The sequence below is a fragment of the Acanthochromis polyacanthus genome, chromosome 1 (assembly GCF_021347895.1).
Source record: "Acanthochromis polyacanthus isolate Apoly-LR-REF ecotype Palm Island chromosome 1, KAUST_Apoly_ChrSc, whole genome shotgun sequence".
NCBI classification, from domain to species: domain Eukaryota; kingdom Metazoa; phylum Chordata; class Actinopteri; family Pomacentridae; genus Acanthochromis; species Acanthochromis polyacanthus.
In genome coordinates, this window is record NC_067113.1 from 24,615,910 (window position 1) to 24,634,428 (window position 18,519).

At 39.6% G+C, this 18,519-nt stretch overlaps 1 protein-coding gene across 1 annotated transcript in view; it reads right to left on the reverse strand.

Moving 5' to 3' along the window:
* uggt1 (UDP-glucose glycoprotein glucosyltransferase 1) overlaps positions 1 to 18,519 on the reverse strand; it is a 37,159-nt gene that overhangs the window by 8,670 nt on the left and 9,970 nt on the right. Inside the window, 20 exon segments of the mRNA XM_022193733.2 lie at positions 110 to 299; positions 1,633 to 1,712; positions 1,833 to 1,935; positions 2,248 to 2,343; positions 2,422 to 2,552; positions 2,683 to 2,814; positions 2,991 to 3,197; positions 6,191 to 6,285; positions 6,831 to 6,854; positions 7,016 to 7,114; positions 7,967 to 8,087; positions 9,054 to 9,218; positions 10,439 to 10,570; positions 10,715 to 10,850; positions 11,197 to 11,282; positions 11,370 to 11,489; positions 11,745 to 11,895; positions 13,026 to 13,117; positions 15,859 to 15,919; positions 16,032 to 16,131. Of these exon segments, the coding sequence (XP_022049425.2) occupies positions 110 to 299; positions 1,633 to 1,712; positions 1,833 to 1,935; positions 2,248 to 2,343; positions 2,422 to 2,552; positions 2,683 to 2,814; positions 2,991 to 3,197; positions 6,191 to 6,285; positions 6,831 to 6,854; positions 7,016 to 7,114; positions 7,967 to 8,087; positions 9,054 to 9,218; positions 10,439 to 10,570; positions 10,715 to 10,850; positions 11,197 to 11,282; positions 11,370 to 11,489; positions 11,745 to 11,895; positions 13,026 to 13,117; positions 15,859 to 15,919; positions 16,032 to 16,131 (2,321 nt within the window).

Sequence of the window (18,519 nt, forward strand, 5' to 3'; positions counted from 1 at the left end):
TCAGACTTTAGAGACTTCAGAGTTTACTGCTGATATTGCAAACTAAAAAAAACACTTAAATATTTAACTACGACTGCTCCTGATTGAAGACACAGACAGATAACTGTACCTCCTCCAGATAGATGTTGTCCAGATCGTAGCGGGTGTGCACCGACTCCACCATCCAGCTCTCGGGAGTGTTGAGGTTCAGGGTGAAGAGCGGCGCCTGAGGCATGTCCAGGAACTTGGCCATGGGGCCGGGAGAGAAACTACCGTCGGCCTGAAACACCACCTCCGGCTCCAGAACGTAACGGTAAAAACTGGACAGACAGCACAGCGGGATCATTAGATACACAAGCAGGGAGCAGATGGATGATGTATCCTGTCCTGACCTTGAAAATGAAAGTTTGATGAAAAAAATCTCAACTGCAGGTTCACTTAGGAGCTTTTACCAAATGACACAATATCACATAGTTGTGTGATGCAGCTGAAACCTCCAGAAAATTATCGTCACATCTGTGCATGAGAATACAAACTGATATAAATTTGCTGCATATGTACTGATCCACCCCCAGGATTTCTGAGCAAACTGCATCCAAGATAACAAAAACAGCAACTGATGATTTTTGTCACTCTTCATTAATCTGGTTATTACTTTCTTGATTAATTGATTAGTTGTTTAGTAAATAAAATGGCATTTTTTTGTTGCAAAGCCTTAGAAGATGTCCCCAAATGTCTTTATTCCACAACCCAATGATACTCAGCAACCAAAACCAAACCCCTTACAAGAATTGAGAATGTAGACCTTTTTTCCCTTAAAAAACTCCTCAAACCGCTTCATTGCTTAATTACTACTTGCTAAAGAAGACAGTGAATTTTTTAATATAACAGAAAATGTTACAAAAGTTAAATTTTGTGCCTGTAAAGGACGTGATTTTGCTGAAGCTTAATACAAGCAAGGCCAACATGCTCAGAGCAAAGAGATAAATGTTAAGTAAAACGAAGGTAAAGACAATAAAACCGCAAAATTGGCACCTTTATTTTATAGATAAATTCTTTTGAGCTTGGATTTGATTTCCTGGAGTCAGAATAATAACACATAACCATAGAATGCAATTTGGACAAAACAGGAACTGAAGTTAGTAACTTCACATGTTCAGTAATACGGTATAATAAAAACATCTGTAGGGTTTTTACATTAATATTTAAATTAGTCAGGTATATTTCTATAATATATAACATAGAAGGGTCTTTACCTTAACATTTAAGTTAGTTAACTATATTTATATTTTCTCAATATGTCAATTAGTCAGGTAAATATGTACAATATATAATTTGTTGTTTCTTAATATTTTCATTTACTTGTTAAATCTGTGATGGTAATCTTATTTCTCCAATGAAAGCACTTTAGATCAATGACTGCTGTTTAATATGTGCTACGTAAATAACAGTGGCTTGACTTAAAATTCTGTCAAATTCAGTATTTTCTCAATAATTGTACCTCATTTTATGACATTTGACTGATTTGGTACTTGAAAAGTAAAAGGAAAAAAAGAACTTGCATGGTGAAGTGAGAGAACCAGAAAGGCCATGGTGTACTGGTCTAACTAGGACGTATATATTCAGCATTCAGCTCAGAAACAGCGTCCTCACCTCTTCAGAGGTATTTCTGACAGTTTAGACTGACAGTTCATGAAGACCCGTAAGTTGACGTTTACCAGCTGCTTCAGAACCTGCAGACAGGTGGAGATGTCAGAGAGGACAAAACAGACAGGTTAGAAATATTACGGGGACAAGGTCAAAGTGAGGTCAAACAAATCGACTTGAAAAAGACGGATAACCAGAAAACCTACTGAGAGGAGAGGAGCTAGTTTCTGTGCGTCCCTGGTAACCGGATCCACCACGGCCACAACATCAAAGTACACGTCTCCCTCTTTAGGGCGGATCTTCACAGCACTGCCAAAAAAACAGCACATTAAAGTTAAAGTCAAGTAAAGAACAGTCTGTAACATTTCCTTGCTGTCTGTTGAGGATAAACTGATTTAAATAATTTGCGTATTTAATCTTAAGATGTAAAAGGCAGAAAAACTAACTCTTCCCTTCAATATAGTCAACCTAAAAAAATGCAAATGAAGGAAAATACAGCTAGCTGCCTCGTACAATCTCCCTGGAGGGATGCTGACTTCTAAACATTCACTCCGCTGAGTCCCTCCACGGGATAAAAAACGGCCCGCTCATCTAAATTATGTGCAAGTATTACAACTTTACCTGTAGCGGTCATCTGCGAAGCCGTACTCTACCCGAGCTTCTCCTTTGGGCTGAGAGGAGAGCAGGGCATCCACCTTCATCACGAGGTCACTGGCCCTGAGAGAAATGCTGCTTTAAACTCAACACATCCTGAGAAAGTTCATCTGGAGGAGCCTGAGCATAAAAGGAAAATACCTGTCCTCCTCGATTCCAAACTGCTGGACTTTGCTTTTGATGCGCTCTCCGGACGTTTTCAGGATGATGTTCTCCAAAAGCAGGAAGTCGTCCTGGTTGAACACCTCCTCCTCCTCCAGTGGACCAATGATCTGTAAAGAAGAAGAAACAGTGACTCACCGTGGGAACATGTTCGCATTTTACCCGTTTGCCAATGATGGATCCATATTCTAGTGCAGCTTTAAAGTTCTATAAACAATAAGAAACAAGGCTGTGACTCACCCTTCCGTTGCTGATAACTGCTCTCTGTCCTTTCTTCAGTTTGAGCACATCTCGGCAGTAGGCAGCGTGGGAGAGCAGGAAGTCAAATTTGGGACCCTCGTACGCACTTTTAAACAATGACAAATCCATACCCTGACGGAAAGAGAGATAATATGTAGGCAGCTGATGAAAAACACAAATAAGGACTAGAAAATGAAGGGGGGTAAGTCACAAGTAGCTCAGTCACATGCCTGGCTGACAGGGGCAAAGTGTTCCAACAATCAAACGTTATCATTTTGAACCATCATCCTGTCTCTAACCCTCCTCACCCCGACAGCGAACTCTCCGATGTCGACGCCCCTCTCCAGCGCTGCGGCGGTGTCTTCCTTCGCCAGCTTGGTGATGAAGTTTTTGGCGTTGTTGGCAGATTGTGTCTGCATGGAGGCCCAGACCGCTCTGGCAACACGGCTCATCTCAGCCGACAGATCAGCCGAAGGGTTGTTGATCATCCCCAGTCGGACGTTGTTGCTGGTTTTCTGCAGCGGAACAGGTGAAAGTTAGTGGCGTACTGGGCTTCTGTGGCTTTAGATGTTTTGCCATTGTAGCTGCTGTTAACCTACAATCTTCAAACCACAGTTTTGGAGATGTTAAAACTTGGAAATAGAGGTCGAAATCGATATCACAGTATAAATTGACAAAAAAGGCATAAATAATGCCTTCAAATATGTTCTATTGCATTTTTTTTAAGCTCTAAATTAATCAAGTGCCATGCCATTCAGCGTAGGCGAGTATTTCTGTCCATCTAGTCTGATCTTTTGCTTTCTGAATTGTGACTGTTGCCCGTTTCACGTGTAGCCATGATGCCAGTCCTTCTATCATTCTCATTCTCTGTCTGCCTCATCCTCTCTTCCCATTAATTTTTCCAGTTGTGACGATATAGTCCAGGGTCTCTTTCCTTAACCCTCCTGTCGTCCTCTTTTCCGGGCACCAAAAAATATTGTTTCCTTCTCTGAAATAAATCCAAAAATTCAGCAAAAAAATTCCCAAATTCCTGAAAGTTGGCAAAACCTTCAGGAAGAAAATTCCAATAATTCCTTAAAAGTTTTATTTAAAAAAAAAAAAATCCCCAAATTTGGCAAGAAAATTCTTTTAAATATTTTCAAAAAAATGAGTAAAAATCTTCTCCAAAAAAATCCTAAAAATATCTAAAGTGATTACATCAGTAAAACTTCTAACGCTTTCTTTACATTTCTTTTTCCACCAAAAAATGTTCAAAGATTTCCCAAAAATGTTGAAAATGTGGACATCAGAAGCTTCACTGTGAAAATGTATATTTTTTTCCACATTTTCAAACTTCAAAAAGCAGATGTGTCCATAAAATAATAATAGATTAGATTTATATAGCACTTTTTTGGCCACTCAAAGCGCTTCACAATGGACCCATTATTCATTCACTCACACATTCTCACTCTGATGGTGGTAAACTACACTTGTAGCCACAGCTGCCCTGGGGCAGACTGACGGAAGCGTGGCTGCCAATCCGCGCCTACGGCCCCTCCAACCACTCGCATCCATACACCAGTGTGAGAGCACTGGTGTATGCCCAAGGTAACAACAGTACATGACCCGCTCTACCACCTGAGCCACAGCCGCCCAATGTTGTTTGCTGTTTCTTAATTTCATTCAGTAGCGTATAATTTCTGTTTAGTGTTTTTAAAACACATTTATTGGTTATTCTGTTCATGTAAGATACACGCAGCATGCGTCTGTAAAAGCACATCTCTGCTGCAGTGATTTTGTTCAACATTTTACTATTTATATTCCAAGATCCACATCATTACAACAGAACTGGTAGGATGTAACAGCTGAGTCCTCATACAGAAGATAATTGCTATTTTCTTATTTGTCAGTATATTTTTAATTTTTGTAAAGGTTGTTCAATGTCGGTTTAAGCTCTAAATTAAACAAAAGCTTAAAGGAACAGTTCTGTATCTTCGCATTTTCTCCTTCAGGTTATACAAGAAGACTGATATCATTCTATGTATTTGCACACCAATAATTCTGCATGGCAGCCCGCAGCAGAGGGCTGAACTATGAAGTGAGATCTGTGTGTTAGCGTGCCATGTGGAGCCTAAAGTCAGAGCTTCTAATGTCACAAAGGTGGCTCTCTTTTAACCTGCTAGATCACCCTGAGAACTTAAGCCGCTCAGCTAACCTGCCCTGGAGGAGAATATGTTCAGAGTCTGGGATTTAAATCTGCTTTAAGAATATTTTTTGGAAGATTCTCACTGAACCTTACAGATTCTCTACTGAAGAAATACAATAGATCTGTGAACCTGTTGAGCTGTACGTTAGTAATCCCCCTGAACGAAGCAGTTACAGGAAACAAACTGTATGCACTATAGCCTCGGGGACCTCCATGCATTCGGCTGGTCATGCAGAAAATCTATAAATATCTCTTTATACTTGGTCCTGCTTTGCTGCCAAGTCCCCTTTTACGCTGCTGGTAACGCAGCTAATGGAAAATGGATTAGTCTATTTGTGTTTATCACAGAGAACATCCAATCAATAACATTCGTTTCACTTTGATCTAATCAAAAACTAAAGTGATTTCCACATATCTTTCATTATGGGACAGTGTCAGACGCACTTCTCCAGCATCATGTTTAAATCAATGAAAGCTCCAGAGCTCTAATGTGCAGCTCTCATGTGAGAAATAGATAAATATATTAACTGGAACCAATAACAGCTTCTGCCAGCATTTTTCCACTTGCATTATTTGCAGTAGGAGTGTGTCTTACTGTTACAAAATTTTTATTTTCTTCATAGCTTTTCATTTTAACAGTCGGCTCCTCTTTTTTATTGAAGTGTGCAGTATGCTACTGGTACAGTTTGTGCAGAAGGAGAGTCAAATGATGCATCAAAGAAAGTTAATAACAACAGCTGTGATACATATTATCTCTGCTGACGTCGTTTGATGTTTTGTAGAGCCAGCCTACACAAAGAAAGCCTGACTATGTGAGAACAGCTTCGTAGTTCACCCCTCAGGTCAGTTTAATTTCGTATAAAGACTAGAAAGAGGACTACCTACCAGCACCTCTAACGCGTACTGTGCAACACTTTGTTTTCTAACAGCGAAAAGTTAGTGAGTAAAAACATCAAGCCGTGGTTTTACAGGATTTCAGGTGCAGGAGTGTTTTTTGGCTCATGTTAAATAGTGAACCTTAAAGGCAGATTGTGTTACCTTTGCACAAAGTTGGGGCCAGCTGTTTCCCCATTTCCGCTCTAAGCTACGCAAACAATCTCGTGGTTTCACATTTACAGCGGAACCTTTTCATATAATCCTCATTCTCTGAAGAAATCAAATATGCATATTTTCCAAAATGTCAAACTATTCTTGTATAGAACTTTCTCTCAAACAGCTTGCTTAGAATCACTAGTTTGGATAAAAGTACAAATTAATAAAAACTGATTCCAGCAGAATTTATTGGACAATTTAGACGATAAGACGGTAAAAAGCATTTTGTACCATGTGTCTGATGGCATCATACAGGAGCTGGCGACCTGAGGGTTTGTCAAAGTCTCCGACTACCCAGAAAGTCACAGGACGGATGTAGCCATCATCTGACAACCATAGAAGAAGAAAGACTGCTGGTTAATTTACAGTACTGAGGCAGTGCAAAGCAGGTTAATTTATGAGGTAAAAATGATGAGTCACTTTGTCTTAAATGAAGGTAAGTTTAGTAAATAAGACAATTCTACATGGGTAGCATTCAGGGCTGTAAAAAAAACCAAAAACACAAATCAATTTATTGCTCTAAACCTTTCAGACCGCTCAAACTTTGTCGCTTCCAGCATCTCATTTTCATGCAGCTAAAAAAAAAAAGGCACACAATGAACTGTCATGCACTCCCTCGCAAAAAAACGGAAGAAACAATGTTAGAGTGTAGTGAGCGGTTACATAAATACATTTTTGGTACTTGGAGCCTAACACACAATCATCACATGCATAATTGTGTCATCTTGAGAAATACAACACAGATGGAGGAGTGGTGGTGGATTCACAAACACGTCCAAGACACTGCCAGAAACGTGGTTAACAGAAGACAGAAAAAAAAAAAGAGCAAGTGAGGAGGAGAGGGAATAATGCGGAGTAAAAGGGTGATTACCATGCCGGTTGGTGGCGGTCATCCCTGTGGCAGGGAAATTTTAAAAAACACATGAATAAGAGGAGGAAGTGGAGGAGGACAGGACAGAAGGAGAATACACGAGGACAGCAAGAGAAAAACTCCACAAACACGGTGTTCTTTTCGGTGTTTGTTTCTTTTATGAGCAGCTGTTACCCGAACTGTACCTTTCTTAGTCATATAGTTCATGCTGTTGGCCACGGCGGTGCTCTTCTCCTTTGTGTCGAGGGTGGAGAAGCGAGCATAATCATCAATAAAGTGGTTGTCTGCACATAGAGGAAAAAAGATAACAAAAAGATGATAAAAATGATATTTTTTGGACTGTGTATAGCAAAAAACAAATATCTACAAGCTCAAATCACAAATATATCTGTATTTGGATTTATATATGTTTATATACTGGGGTTTGGATAAGAGCAGAGAAAGAGATCAGGAAAATTTCAGCCCCATTGTTATTTTTACTGATATACATTTAAAAACAGACAAAACAGATGGCATCTAGTACATGAAATATTTTAAATATATATATTTCTATGAACTTCGGATGCTGTATTATGCAAATCTAATTCCACAGAAGACAAAAATGTTATAAAAAGCTCTCTGTTGTCAGTGAAATATATGGCAGTGTTTCTTTTTAGAATCATTTGCATGAATTAAACAAATAATAATAAGGGACTCGCAATTAAATCCAATGAAACTGCATTTATAAAACTTCAAAACTGTCAAAAGAAAACAAAGCTGTTCAAAAAGTTCCTCTTCAACTGCTGATTAAATCCCTAAGGACTCATCATAGTATATTACAATTCCAGATTTGTATGTCTTTCTCCCATTTAAATAGTGCCACCCTGCTTTAAAATGGCTATAGATCTAACACTGCTGCCTCCTGTGCAGATCTATAAAGTCCCAAAAGGTTCTAACTCCTGAACAACAAGTTAATCTTTATGCTGCAATGCTATTCGAGTGAAAAATACTGAGAAGTTTCTGTGGACGAAACTTGCACACAGAAACTTCTCAGTTGTCTTATTGAACAAAAAACTAAATTTCTGATACAAATTTCTGATATTATGGAGTGTTGGTTACTGTGTTCACATTTCTTTACATCCCTGGAGTGTACTCACTGCTATCAGACAGGTCCAGGTATGTTCTGCTGGTTGACAGAACTCTGGGGTTGATGCGAGGAACGACGTTGGGTTGGTTCATGATAAAATCCACCACGTCGTGATCAGTGGCCAGTTCACCCTGCGAACCGCATGAGCAAATATTCAGGATGTTAAAGGAGTAAGTCAGACATTCTTCACTGCTGCTGCAGAGCTGACAGTGATGCAGGAGGTCCTTCTCTGCAAGCTTGCCATGCTTATAGTCACAGTTAAGAAAACCCTTCTGGAGTGTTAATGGCTTTTTTCCACTGCAGTTGCTGATCCTTGTGCATCAACTGAAAGTTTTCCTCCAACAAGTTTGGATTAAACATGAAAAAGGAGAAAATGTGTGATGACTAACACTATGTCGAACAGAGAAGCTGGTATAGCAACCGAACTGAACATTGCTTACTGTGCTTAAATGCCTTAGCAGTCCTTTGAAAGAAAACATTTGGCTCCTCTGAGTGCTGGGATGACATTAAAACGGGGAAAATGACAGATGGCACACTCACAAAGATCCTGCCTAAGAGAGAATTTATTTTATGACTACAGTCCTAGACAGTGTTCAAATTAACTTTTTTCAAACGCTCGACTTAAAAGAACGAAATTATCTAAAGCTGCTCTCTTTATCTTTTAATTTTGAGTAGATGTGTGTTTGATCACAAACACACATCTAGTGTTTTTGTGTTTTCTGCAGCAGACAAAAAGCACAAATAAACTCTCGTTAACTGCTGTTAGATCTGCTGTAAGTCTCAACTTAAAGCTGCATGTTGAAAGTCAGAAATGAAGTATTAGTGACAACAATTAGGTTCTTTTTTGATGAGGTTAAACCTATTTTTATGTCTAAAATTGAAAAATATTTACACATGTTGATGGGATTATGAGGAAGCTCATTTCATTTCTTTACAGACTTCATGTAGGTAAGAGGACATCTAAAACTGACTGCATGACAGCATTTTGTGCGGAGTAAACACATACAGTATGAACTTGTGTCGATGAATTTAAAGTGTTCAAATACACATCTTTCCTGACTATATATTAAATTGCGTGTGCTTGTGTTGTAACTGACCAGGTAGACGGCTCTCTGGTAGAAGGATGTGGTCTCCAGGATCTTCTGCATGGTGACGGTTTCCAGTTCGTCCGGGTCCAGCTGTTCCCGCTGGTAAGGTATTCCATTGTACATGACCACAGGCAGAGGTCCCACTCCTGTCTGCTCATAGTACGCCCGTCCTTCCTGAAAGAGGAGGTGGAAATAACCAACACTCGGTTAGTTGCTGCGCTTCAAAAAGGCAGTTCTTCTCAAAACCACCAAAAAATTATAAAATGATTATAATTACGAAAGCAAGAATGACAAAATTGCGCCCTAAGAGGTCAATAAAACACATGCATGCACCAGGCTGTGCGTTACCTTTAGCCTCTCTGCTCTACTCAAACGCTAAAAAACTTTGAGGCAACTTGTCTCAAATGCAGCTAAAAAAAAACTTCGAGCAGAAGCACAGAAATATGAAAGACATAATACATGTTCTGAAGTCTCCAGTAGGTCAGAGAAAAACAAATTCAAAACCCCCACTAGGACCAAAAGGCTTTCCTGGTGTTCTTTCACCTTCTAAACTTTCAAAGAGTTAACAATGGGTCTACTGGCAATTCATAGGCTCAGTTTTATGACTGTTTGACACTTTTCTTGCTCACTGCTGCCCCTCATTCACATCTCTAGGTTAGCATTAAGTATTTTTTGCTCTCACTTTAAAGAGAATAATTTACAAAAACATTTATTTGCGGAGTAGCACTGCAGTAAAACCAGACAGTGATTAGCTTATTTTAGCATAACAGCTGGAAATGAAGCAAACAGCATGTCTACCGGTGTCTGTTTTTTGCTTCTTAACTCTGCTGAATATTATTTTTACCCTTAGACAGCACCATGCTAGCTGTTTCCTCCCACTTCCAGTCTTTATGCTAAGCTAAGCTAACCACCTGCACAGATGTAGGAATGGAGAATGGAGATTCCCTTATTTCTTTATTTGTATTTTTAATGGCTTATTTTCCTATTTCAGATTTCCCTAATTATTCTTCTGTCATTTCTGTTTATTCTACATCTTTATACCGTCAGCATCTTTTGTAATTTTAAAATGGCCGCATAGATACTTTTATTGTATCAGTAAAACAACATAACTGAAAGGCTAAAATGTTCATTTGGACTGCTACCATTAACAAAATACACCGCTCAAAAAAATAAGGGAACACACACAATATAACAATGATTCAGCTAAACTTCTGGGATATCTATCTGTCCCATTAGGAAGCGTAAGTGATTGTGAATTTTCGTTGCCACTGTCCATTCTTACGTCATTTTGTTCTCAATAAACTACGAAGTGTATATCAATGATTCACATGTTACCTTTTTGAGCACTGTAAGTAAGCATCCAACAAAGTGACAGCACATCCAGCCCGACTCACCTTCCTGTTGCTGTCGTAGCTGGAGTCGGCCCCAAGAACGCTGCTGACCTCCACGTAAGGAAACCTTTTCTCCAGCACTTTGACGACGTCCCCAACACTCAGCTGTCCACCGACTGGCACACGGTTAAACATCTAGAGAGAAGAAAAAGAAGGGATTTGTAGAAAAAAAAAAAAAAGAACATTAAGGTGATTTGTGTTATTAGATGGCAAACGTATCCATAGTCCCAATGCTATGGGTCAACTCCTCATTGCAGTGTTTGTGCAAAATAAACTCACCGAGATGACGGCTTCAAACGCACTCTGACTGTCCACCTCGTCGCTGATGTAGTTGTAGGCTCGGACCAGTGCCACACCCGCATCCTGCATGCCGTCTATGTCGTCTTCATCTGAAACCACGAACACCAGCCCGATCCTGAAACACAGAGAACAAGTAAGTTTCTGAAATAACCATTTAAATGCAGAGCGTGCGCTACCTGCTTCATCAGTATTCAGGCAAACTGACCATCCCAAGATGCCACATGCAAACAAACCTGCCTGACAAAACACCCAAATTAAAATGGATTTTAACTTAACGTCCCAGCTGACTCCGACTGCACTGCTGCATCTTTTTTTAATATATATTTGTTTAGTTTGTGCAATGTGGTATATTAAAAACCTGAAAAATAAATAATAAGTTCACCGGAAAATATATGTGAAGTCTAATATGCGTGGAATCACTCTGAAAGCTTGCGGTGCACCCCTTCCCTGATGACACCCACCTGAGGGGGATATTGTTAGCGTAAAACATCTCTGCGACGCTCAGCAGTTCGGCAGCGTTCTCCTGAGTCGGATCCAGGATGATCACCTGTAACAGACGCACGTTAGGCATTTTACGCAAACGTTCGGATCAATCTGAATTCACGAGGGGTTGATTAATCGGCAGCCATCTTACCAGATTGTGAAAGTTCTTGCGGATCTGCCTGATGACTCCTGGGAAAGTCGGCCTGAGCAGCTCCTGCACGTTGTAGGGCCACGAGCTGTACCTGTGGTCCGTCTCCAAGTTGTTAATCCACTAAAAGAACGAGGAGGAATTGAAGAGGAAATAGTTGAAAGGAAGTATAAAGGGAAGCAGACAGGGGCCAACAAGATATCCTGTCTCTGAAACCCAGGCTGGAGGGTTTGAAATGCCTCCAAATGTGTTCAGACAGAAACCTGATTGTAGTTTGTTGCACAATAAAAATCCTACACAAACAACATACTGCATTTTCTGGGAGAGTCATTTGTTGCAACATTTTTATGGCTTTGTTGGTATGAATATGTTCCTTACACTGATGGCAGGGTTACGGATGTCGACGGCGTAGTCGGAGTCAGAGGGCTGGACGTTGAGCTTCAGGATATCGTGAATATACGGAGTCTCGATTAGCAGAGAACGGAGACCCTCCATCACCCTCGCTTCACTCCGCAGCACCTCAAATACACTGCAGGAATCACAGGACAGAGGTGGAGTGAGTGCAACTAGTAAAGTAGATATGTGTGTTTCAATATAAAGATGTGTCTACCAATGCTAATATCTGATTATCTAAAAGAGATGTGTACCTATTAGGGCTGAGCAGTTGAATGAAATATGAAATAAATCACAATATGTTCAAGTGGAATATCCAGATCAAAGGAGGTGCAACCTTTTGATAAAGCTAAAGTATGAAAAATACCATTTGTAATGAAGCATTGTTAATCATTTCCAGAAATAAAGGGAGCGTGCTTGTTTGGTAGAGATCATAACAAAAATCACATTATCCTCTTTATTTATTTAGGAGAAAAGAAATCAGCTCTCATATTTCAATCTGTCAAAACAGAAGCAATCCTTTTTTGTCACATCTTCCATTATTTCATTTTTTTGTCAAGGCTATTTTGAACATTCAACAGCAGAGACTCGTTCAAATTAAATTAAAAAGCCCTTCCAAATCCAAATAAAAAATATGGCTTTAAATGAATAATGCATCACTAAATTGAAATTAATGCATTACTAATTAGCGACAATTTAGCTGATTAATCCGTTGATCAATGTGTGATTAACCAAGAACACAAATGATAATCACTTTATATTTTCGAGCAAAACGGCATATTTTCAGAGTTTAGGCTCTCAAATGCAAGAATTTTCAGCTTTTGGACACATCTAATTTAAACATATTTTGGACATTTTTGTTTCTCAGAAAGCCAATTAGGTGTTAGATCTACCACATATCAGAAAATACTACAAAAATGGACATCTCAGAATGATTTGATTTGTCAAAAAAAGAAAAAAAACAACAGTCCCAAACCCAAATATATTCAGTCTACTACAATGTTCAAATCATTAATTAATAGGCACCTTTGTTTGAAAAATGACTTAACTTGATGGTCAATTGATTATTAAATTAGCTGCTGATTAAATACATTTTTCTGTGATTAACTAATCAAGTAATCAACGTATGGTTACAGCTCTTGACTGAATGATTACATTCTGTATATGGCGAAAATAAAACACTGCAAACACATTTCTGTGCATGAATGTAAAGCTTAATGTGACTTTAATATGATAAGCTATATATCAATGTATGAGTGTGTGTACCTGAAGATGTCTTGTGTGTCCAGATCTATATGTAGCCCGTTGATGAACAGGGCTGAATCCCCGGGCTGCAACCCCAGAGTCCCTTTGAAAAACTGTTAACAGAGAAATGTCAGTGTGACTAAATATCCTGCTCACATGAAACCCTAAATCTCCTCGTTCGACGCCAGCTGAGCAGATCGCCACACGGTGCAGCTCGTAGCGTCAAAGCCGGCCATCCCGTAGTCAATTACACTGTAAAACTAGAGGCAACAGTCAACACAAAGCCGTAACAAGGCCTGCTGACGGCTCCAAACAAGCTCTGACAGCTCTGTTCAAAGTCAGTCTGTTTAGAGCAATCAAACCCCGCACTAAACAAATCTAATTATTAGAGAAAGGGTGTGTGACTGTGTGCGTGTCTGCGAGAGGCTATATGTGTTTGTGTGTGTCTGCACAGGCAAAAGGAAAGCTCAAAGTCGTTCTGGCGCAGTCAAATCTCATTACAGAGAGACAAAGACATCAGATTAATCATACTCCAGACACTGCAATTACAACAAGACATGATTAACACAAATATTGTTCATCCCACTTAAACTGTGTGTGTGTGAGAGAGAGAGGAAAAAGAAGTGCACGTGTCCAAACTACTTCAATAAATAATCGTTTCTCGCTGCAGGACTCTGTGCGCCTGCTGAATGAATCACCGATTCAGTAATTAGGACGTTTGTCTGCTCACCCCCACCACCCACCCAAACTCCTGTCTGCACACCAAGATAATGTGAGCACAGCTTCAGGAGAGGGCTGAGGAGGCAGGGGGGGCGGAGGGAGGGAGGGGGAGGGAGGGGAGGAGGGGGGGAGGCAGAGTGAGAAAACATCGACAAGGAAAAGGGGTGATTACCTATTCCATTAGCGAAGGCAAAGCCAAACACATTGTCAAAACTGAATGCTTTTCGAATCAGATGTTGTTTACAATTTATCACATAATAAAAGGTGAGAGGAACAAAAGGAGAAACAGCGAGGGCAGTTCTCATTTTGAGATATTTCCCTACAGACTGCAGCTAAGAGGCGAAGAGCCGATGGTTGCGGCTGTATGCAATAATGCTACCTGTTTTTCTTTACTCTTCTCCTTTATTGGATTAGATTGGTAAACAGTTAGACCTGAATTATTCCCGACCACTAGGAGACAGAGTCAGCAGGAAGGGAAACGTCCAAGCAGAGGCTGAGGAATGACGGCGGATGAAGACGTCAAGCAGCGGCGACGAAGAAAGAAAGTTTTCCCAAGTGAAGCTGCTGTCTTGGAAGCGAACATCCATATTTAGAGTAATTAATCTTACGAAAAGGTGATTCTAATAAGGTTGTTATCCACAGCTTGCTTTTGTAAAATGCTACAAATCTGCAGTAGTGCTAAGAATTAGTTTTTTTTCTGCAACAATCCGCCAGATTTGCATTGACAGGATATCAGTGAACTGATTATGCTAACTATATTGTTCTTCCTCTGTAGTCAATAGAGCTGTCACTTTTCATTAGAAATTCAACTTTCTGTTCAAACAAGGCAACAACACTCATCTAATGGGATAATAATCAAGCTGTACCAACATGTTTAACACTGTTTTAAATTGTTTTATTGTTCACCAGAGGGCGCTCTTTAAATGATTATCAACATGACCCATCGACACCCTATTGGACACTAAACAGATCTCTCTAATAACAATGGAGGTGCACACCAGCGAACAAAGCTGTAATAATCACATTACCTCAATCGAAAATCCAAACAAAGATACGGCTGCTTTTCTACTTCGTAAAAAGTAACTGACTTACTCTATGACCGCTATAAATCTCAGGGCTCACCTGCTGCCACCTTAATGCACTTAAGGCAGCAGAAACAAGTGGAGGAACGGTATAACCTTGTCTTACTTCTCACCATCCTCAGACCTGATAAGATCACTGAGAAAACACAGAGATTTCCATGCAGCCAGCTGGCATTGTCTCAGACAGTATAAGAGTCCCAGCGTAACTTGTTGTTAGACACCACAGGGGGAAATATGCTGGAAGATATTAAAACTTTCTCTCTGACCACTGACAGATGGGCATCGCTTGTGGGTGGAGTGGGAGGATTACACCGTGTTGAATGAATTTAAAGGAATTACATGCTAGCTTGAATTCAGCCCCAGAAATCAAAGCCAAATACATCTTATTCCTTCATGCTGTAACCCTCCACTGTTGCAAAAATCAACATCATTGTTTCATCACAGATGTAATGGCTGACATGTCTTCGTCGTGATAAACATGGGCGCCGTAGTCAGTCCTACATGCACATTAATGATCACCAATCACACACCAGACGTGTGTAAATTTTGAAGAAAGTAGACTTCATATAATGTTATTTTTATGCCTGTTTGTTTCCTTGACATTGCAATGCCTTGATATTTTAGAAAGTTACTTAATCATTTCTAAAAATAAAAACAATTTACTTGTAAACGGCTATGAGGGAATAGCATTCTTAGTAAGAACCCTAAAAGGTAACAGACACTAAATGTTGATTTGATTGAGTTCAGTTTAATTTTTATAGCAAAATAAGGAGAAAACAAACAAATCTGAAGTTTCCTTTTCATTCCAATTGGAGCAAAGAAACTCCTCTTTACAAGTAAGAAACCTCCAGAGATCTGCCTCGATTAAAGGGCCGTTGATTTTCTTTTAACTTTTAGAGATTATATGAGCAATACGGAGCACGAAGACTAACACCAGCCTCACAATTCAATGCTAATTTGATTTCATTGTCATAGAAAGGAAGACAGTAAGAAGGGATGATAAGTGTTGACAGATGAAGAAATAAAAGGTGAATGGACGAACAAACATGTACCTTTTGGTTCTCGCCGATCTCTCTGCGGATCTCAGAGTTGACCACTGTTTTAGTGATGGACCTGAGAGGGAAAAGAGCAAACTGAGCTGTAAAACCGGAGACTGGTCGATACCTATACCAACCCAAACCCTCTTATTGTAGCTGCTGCTCCTGTGTGTGTGTTTCTTGTGTACCTGGCTTTGGTGGGGAAGTTCTGACTGAGGTCTTTCATAACGTTGAGGGCATCAACAGCGGGAGCGGCAAGAATGCGAGCTGCTGTCTGGAAGCTCAGATCTATAAAAGAAAAGGTGGGTGGATGGGTAGGCAGGCAAAGAGGGCAAAAACGGGGGAAAGAGATGAGCGGACAAAAGGAGTGAGGAGAACAGCGAGCACACTGGAGGATACAACAAAACAGCAACACGAAAAGAAAGTATCAACAAAAAAATCAAAGCAGCGTGAGCATTTGTCAGTTTCTACTCGGGATAAAAAAATAAAAAGGACGGCTCAAATTTCTGAAGCTTACAGTTTAAAAAGAAATAAAGAACAGGAGGTGCTTGAACAGCCAACTGGTACTGCAATGATGGCTAACTTTGATGTAGCAACACAAGAGTCTACTGCTGCCTGAGCGCTCTGTGATTCTGCACCAAACAGACACTGCAGTGTTATTAACTTTACAGTGTCAGAGCGAATATGGTGATGTTCAACAAATACAGCATGCACACTATCTTGGCCTGCTAATAGCAATGTCAGTGTCATTTATTGCTGCGAGTTGTGCCAAAAACCCAGACAAACAAATTTCAAAAGACTGAAGGTCATTTAAGTTATTTCATTTAATCTTCAGGGGAACATAAATGTCTGTAGTTAGTGAGTTTTTTTATTCAAAATAACAAATCTCAATCCAAAATATCTTTGCAAATTGTGGCTGAAACCAGGGCTGAACGATTAATATTATCGAAATTGCAATATGCACAAGGGCATAATCCAAATTTCAGGAAGTAGTTTGTCAAAAAAAAAGGTCTAATGTGCCACAACAAACCATTTTAGATAAAACAGCACACTTCTAAAGCGATGCTCTAGACCGAAAAGTTGTAATTCTCACACATAAAGGAATGTAAATCTGATGTACAGGCTGAAAAAAGAAACGCAAATGTTACCATTCACCCTAAAATCACAATCACAATATCTATGATATCCAAAGATGCCACTACAATGATAAAAACAGAATCAGAACAAGACTATTACTTATTATTATCATGCGTGTCTCCACATCTGAAGCCTGAATTCAAACTATCTTAAAGCTTATAATGCACAAATAAGAATGCAGACTTGAATATACATTTACGTCTGCACACATACAGATAAAATACTCTTTAGTTCCCAACTGTAGAAAAGATTTAAGAGCATATAGAGCTGTGGCTTGAAAGGAAAGCAATGGTCTGGTGGAGATTATTTCCATGCAGTGAGCATCTCTGTAATGGTGTTGTAGCCTGTGTGATTATTAGCCCCTAGAGGTCTCCCTCTCTTTGTAAACAGGCTGAGCTAATGAGCCTCAGCGGGTTAGAAGATAAAGACAGACGCCTGCACGACAGTCTGACAGTTGAGCTCAACCCCCTCATCCCCTCACATCCTTTATTCAGCACAATCAAAGCGGCTGCATGCTCTCATCCTGACCGCACCTTGTGACAGAAAGTGCGTTTTAAAAAATACACGTTAACAAGCAAAAAAAGAAAAAGAAAACTAGCAGTGTGTGTGTGCGGTGAGCAATTACAGCCTAGGAGAGTGAGTTTGAATACATAATCGATACATGATGCAATCCTGATCAATACCGCTTTTATGTTGCTGCAGACAATGATTTCATATCTTTAGGACATTACGGCTCAAATGTATCACGAGGACGCTGATCGACCAACAGTCATCGATTAAAGATGTCCAGAGATAAGTTTTCCGCTGCTGGTTTGATGCAGTCACGGAACAATATCACTGTTCGAGCAACAGAATCCGATATTCATTTCTGTACATGTATTTATGATTAAAGTGTGACTTGAAAAAATCAGACTAGTGAAAAATATCTCATCAGCAGCACACCTGGGAAAGGGTTGAAGAATCCCCCCACTGGAATTAGTTAACTTTCAAAAGCTTTCCGTCTGTCAAGTGTGATGAAGCGAGTGTGGTCGATGTTTAAAACCCTGTATGGTAAAAAGGGAATTTAAATACAATAAAAGACCTGAAGTGCAGCTTTAGAGTGCTTTCACACATGCTGGTTGGTAATTTTATCCTGGAGACGACCACGGAAAAAAGGAAGCGCTGCTGCATTTGGGTGAGATATGCATTCATATGATGTTTTTTTTTACAAATACGCCAAGAGGAGTAAAAATGAAGTGATACAGATGGACAGAAACCTTATTAAGTGAACAGTTTCAGTGACAACCAACGTGCAACATCAGGGCTATATGAACCCACATAGGGAAATAAAATAGCATTAACTGGCAGCAATTTATGCAGTTCTTACGGTGCTTTATACATTTTTATTTACATGATGATAAAATTAATACATCTAGGATTTTTAAAGTGTTGAAGAGATTAAAAAAATAAAATAAAACAAGACTATGTTCTGGAAGCCGCATTTTCTTCAGAGGAAATCCTAAAATACATTTGGAAAAAAGAACATACTGCTATCTCAAC